The 5,213-nt window shown below is 51.3% G+C and overlaps 1 protein-coding gene across 1 annotated transcript; it reads left to right on the top strand.

Annotated features, from left to right (window-relative positions):
* The first annotated feature begins 3,120 nt into the window (after positions 1 to 3,120).
* Positions 3,121 to 4,977, top strand: LOC123124100 (3-ketoacyl-CoA synthase 6-like). The gene has a single exon (XM_044544801.1). It carries the CDS (start codon positions 3,370 to 3,372, stop codon positions 4,786 to 4,788), a length of 1,419 nt encoding a protein of 472 aa, XP_044400736.1. The 5' UTR covers positions 3,121 to 3,369; the 3' UTR covers positions 4,789 to 4,977.
* The last annotated feature ends 236 nt before the right edge of the window (positions 4,978 to 5,213 follow it).

Here is a 5,213-nt window from a genome sequence, read left to right as displayed (position 1 = left end):
TGGGGGATGGGATAGGGGGAGGGGAAACTCACCGTAAGTCGGGCCCCCATGCCATTCAGTGCGAAGAACCGGCAACTCCACCGTCGGATGGAACACCGTCTGGACCGGCACCCTGGCCGCCGACGAGCTCCATGACGGCGCGGCGCCGCCTGTCTCCTCTCCCATCGGCAACGAACAGAGGCAGCGAGAGAAAACAGAGGAGTGTTTCAATGCGGCATTGCTTGAGACTTCAGGGGGCTATCTGCAAAAAAAGCGCCATCCGTACGCCGCGCGTGACCTGAAATTAGAGAAAACCGGGCGTCGGCGCGGTTCAGCTGGTGTGTGTGACTTGATTGCACCCGCAATGCAAGTTCTGTGATTGGTTTTTCCGGTTTGCAAGTTGTGTGACTAAAGTGCACCCGTAGTGCAAGTTCTTAGACCGCCAGTGCTATTTACTCTTAGAGAAACGAAGCAATAATTAGAACAGGATTTGCAATGGAGGCAGAGGCACACCGCATTTGGGGTCTAATGTAGCGTACCTGTTCCTTCTTTCTCCACTGAATCAATGACTTGCTGCGATCTGGCGATGGTGGGCGAGTACAGCGCAGGTACGGGGATATGAACAAAGACGAAGGGTCGAGGACACGAAGCGTAGCGTTTACGGGGACGAAATCAAGATCTCTGGGTTGTCCTAACCAAACATGACGGCCAATTCCCAACTTAAGTACATGCTTTGCGAGATTATGCTTTAACATTCGAGGTCTTAAACTTGTGTTTAAAAACAGAAGAAAGAAAATACGGCTGCCACTCTATGATTCATGTATCACAGCTCCAAAGCTTGCCGAACTTCCACTTTTTATAGCTTCATAATGACTTTACAGTCAGATGCCACCACCGTCCTATGCATGTACAGATCCGAGGCCAGGGCAAATCAACGCTAGCGCTACTGCTATGTTGTACTACATGGAGTGGTGCTCAGACAATATAAATGCATCAATCATTAATTTAAAGACGCCGACAACGTCCACAGATGTGGGCATTAAAGGGTCTGCCCACACGTTTTGTGTGGTGTCTAAGAGGATCAGCCCACATACCTACATGTGGGCAAAACAAGTAATGCCCACACGCTTTTTTTTTCCTCCCGGTCCCTCTCACACGCCTACGTGTGGGCAAAATAGATAATGCCCACACGCCCATACGTCAGGCCTCCTACCTCATGGTCCCGCACGCCCCGCGTGACAGTCACCATGCGCCCCGCAGTTGCCATGGTCCGGATCTCTCTTCCATGTTCGTTTAACTGCAGTTGCCATGTCACTGAACTACAGTTGCCATGTTGGACAACTATAGTTATCATGGTTGCTCAACTGCAGTTGCCATCTCAGGTCAAGTGCCAGATGCCATTTTTGGACAACTGCAGATGTTGCCATGTATGGTCTGGTTTACTATAGTTGCCATGATTTGAAAATTTTAGGGGTTGCCACCTACTAACACTAGGCAGTTGTCATGTATGTTCTGATTTACTACAGTTGCCATGATATGAAAACTTTAGGAGTTGCCACCTACTAATACTAGGCAGTTGCCGTGTAGCGCTACAAAGAAACATGGCAAAATAACATGTTCTGGTAAAGAGAGAGTTGCCATTTGCTTACAAGCACACTAGGGCAGTTGCCATGTACCCTGCAAAACACATGGCAACTGACATATTCGGGTAAAAGAGAGAGTTGTCATCTGCTTACAAGCACACTAGGGTAGTTGCCATGTACCCTGCAAAACACATGGCAACTGGCAGCTTTGGTTGTGGGAGAGGAGACGGGCGTTTGGGCGAACTGATAACTGCCCACACACCAGCCCCTGTGCGTGAGTGAAAACTGACGTGTGGGCGAACTGCTAAACGCCCATACACCGGTCCCTCCGTATGGTGAAAACGAAAGCATGGATGACCGGATGAATGCCCACACACCAGCCCAGTCCTACGTGGCAGCACAAACATGCCAAGATTCGTGCAACCACAAACAGACGTGGATCCACGCGTGTGGGCGAGATGCAAACGCCCACACGTATTTCCGTAATTTAATACACGTCATAAGATCTTTCTCATGGAGTCTAAACAAAATATTTTTTTTAGAAATAATTCCTTTATAAGAATAGGATTCTATTCCTACAAACTAAAGGGCCCTATAAAAATTCTTGCATAGCAATCATATATCAAATTCATCGAAACGGAAGAGGCCTAAAACTTATAAAATACTGGAAATATAACTTGTTTAGACCTTTTTTTAATAGTACAATTGTAGATGCCTACATAGACACGGATCAGCTAAATCACCACAAGCAGCTCACAATCGATGGGAGGGTCACCTCCCACTGAACGAACATATCGGCGGAAAGTCTGAAATAAATTTAGAAAAATGTGAGTACGAGTGCCAAATCTAATACTTGAACCCCATCGTTGCACCACAATACGCTCATTAAGTTTAACCATTTGAGATACGCTCAGTTTTTTTCTTGTTTGCAAGAACACATAGATTCCCGACCAGTTACAGGACGTCGGCGAGATTAGCTAGTGATACGATGAGTAGCATCTTTTTCTGCAAAAAAAAAAGAGTAGCATGTTGAGGTTGTGAACTGTAGTGGAGCGGCAGCGACGAATAGCCACCACTGGACGTGGCCATTGTTGCAGTATGGGAGCGGAGTTAGGTCTTTGAGGTAGGTAGGACCGACAGAGGCGCAACCGAGGAAGTAGAACTAAGCATGGAGTGGCCTGGTGCCCTGGTCCGTGGAAGAAGAACATGTATCCCTGATTTGCTAACAAAGGAGAACACGGAAGATTCAGCTTAGCGAGCAGCTCTGGAAGCTAGCGAGCGTTCTTCGCAGCCATAAGGAATGGGCAACAGTCCATTCTTCGAGTTTAGAAGAACGAGCACATACGAGTGCTGGTGGTTTGGGGGTGGAGGTTGGGCCGGCCGGTGAGACCAAGTACATTGCCATTACATGAATAAATTGCAACCAATGAGTCAATGACGCGGCTACTCCCAACTAAACATGTCCTCGATCCCTTCAATTCATGCCCACGGCCTCCCGATAAATACCAATATACCATTGGCTTTCCATTTAAATCTCCACCACCTCCACACCCTCAAATGCACCAATCTGAGAAGGTGTTTGGTTCCAGGGACTTTTTGTGTTGGAACTAGAAAAAGTCCCAAGCAAATTAAACAGGGTGGAACCTTTTTAGGACTTTTTGCTAAAAATCCTTAGAAGCATCTCCTTGAGAGTCTTTTTCAAAAAATAATAGAGAGTAGAAAACCAAACACCACCTGAATCTCCCCCAAGATTACGTTGGCAACTGCATGCTCGCATAGAGAGCCACGCATCGTGCATATCACCGTGATGGTGGCAGGAGCTACTATGGCCGTGCTTCAGAGAGCATCGACAGCCAGCACCGACTTTTTTGTGGGTTTGCTTCCGGTTCACGTCCTAATGGTAGTGATCCTGGTGTCCGGCATGGCCATGCTGTGGCGGGTTAGCCGGGCGCGGGACGTGTACCTCGTGGACTACGGCTGCTTCCTGGGCGAGCCACGTTACAGGATCCCCTCGGCGATGGCCCTGGAGCACGCACGCCTCATGACCGACATCATCGAGGAGGAGAGCGCCGACTTCATGGCTCGGCTGCATGAGCGGTCCGGGATCGGCGAGGAGACCAGCGTGCCCGACTCGTACCGCTATATGCCCCCCGAGCGCGGCGTGGAGGCTTCCCGGGAGGAAGCCGAGCTGGTCATCTCCTCCGCCGTCGACAAGGTGTTCGCGAGGACCACGGTGAACCCCAAGGACATCGACACGCTCATCGTCGCCTGTAGCTTCACCACGCTGACGCCGGTGTTCGCTGACGTGGTCGTGAACAAGTACAGGCTCCGCGCGGACGTGCAGAGCGTGAACCTGTCCGGGATGGGGTGCAGCGGGGCGCTCATCTGCGTCGGCCTCGCCCAGAAACTCCTGCAGGCGGCGCCGCCAGGGAAGCACAAGCACGTGCTGATCATAGCCACCGAGATCCTGTCGTCGATGTTGTACAACGGCACCAAGCGCGAGATGCTTGTGCCGAATGTGCTGTTCCGCATGGGCGCCGCCGCCATGATCATGACCAACTCACCGGAACGCGCGCGGTTCCGGCTCGGTCCGATCGTGCGCACGCTGACCGCCGGGCGGGACAGCGACTACCGGTGCGCATTCCAGGAGGAGGACGACAAGGGGATCACGGGCATCAACCTCTCAAAGGAACTTCCCGTGGTTGCTGCGAACGCGCTCAAGAGTCACATCGTGGCCTTCTGTCCCAGGGCCCTGCCTGCGTTGGAGCTTCTCCGGGTCGCCTTCTCCCTCGTCAAGCAATACGTGTTCCCGCAGCCGAGAGCAACTGGGCGAGCGGAGAAGGGCGCGCGGCCGGCCTTCAACAAGGTGTTCCAGCACTTCTGCATCCACCCGGGCGGGCGCAGGGTGCTCCACGAGATGCAGCGTGGCCTCGGCCTCTCTGACCGTGACATGGAGGCGTCGCACATGACGCTGCACCGGTTCGGGAACATGGCCAGCAGCTCGCTGCTGTACGAGCTGGCCTACATCGAGGCCAAGGGCCGGATGAGCAAGGGTGACCGGGTGTGTATGATCTCCTTCAGCCCCGGCATAGACTGCAGCAGCGTCGTATGGGAGTGCATCAACCCGGCGGCGGCAGATCCCAACGGACCCTGGGCCGCCTGCATCCACCGCTACCCTGTGCACGCGCAGGCGCAGCAGCTTCCCCAAATTGCCAAGATGACCTAAGGCCCGGTTCGATTCTTTTGAGCCTTGGCTTATGCAGTGGAAATTAGCCCTTAATTGATTGCAGTGAAAAATAAGCTCATAAGAATAAATCGTCCACTTCTTTTCTGCTCCTATCTGCATGCAGTTAGCTTATTTTCTTATATATACCAGGTGTAAAGTCAGTACTAATATCCCTGGACTGTAATTCTGTTCTCACTGAAATAAATTTAATTTCCGAAATTCATGAAATGTTACAAGTTGAACCGAAGGAAGATCATTATCACACATACCAACACCATACGAACGTGCTCGCTGTTGATCATGCGGGAGAGGCAGTTCTTGAATATCTGCTTCTTTTGTCAGACCAGGATCTTTTTATACCGGTACTCCACAATGCTCGTGAAGTGATTGCCATCACGTCTTGGTACATTTGGTGGGATAGACGA

The sequence above is a fragment of the Triticum aestivum genome, chromosome 5D (genome assembly GCF_018294505.1).
Source record: "Triticum aestivum cultivar Chinese Spring chromosome 5D, IWGSC CS RefSeq v2.1, whole genome shotgun sequence".
Lineage (NCBI taxonomy): Eukaryota > Viridiplantae > Streptophyta > Magnoliopsida > Poales > Poaceae > Triticum > Triticum aestivum.
Note: the sequence above shows the minus strand (reverse complement) of the source record. Positions and strands in the feature narration are given on the sequence as shown.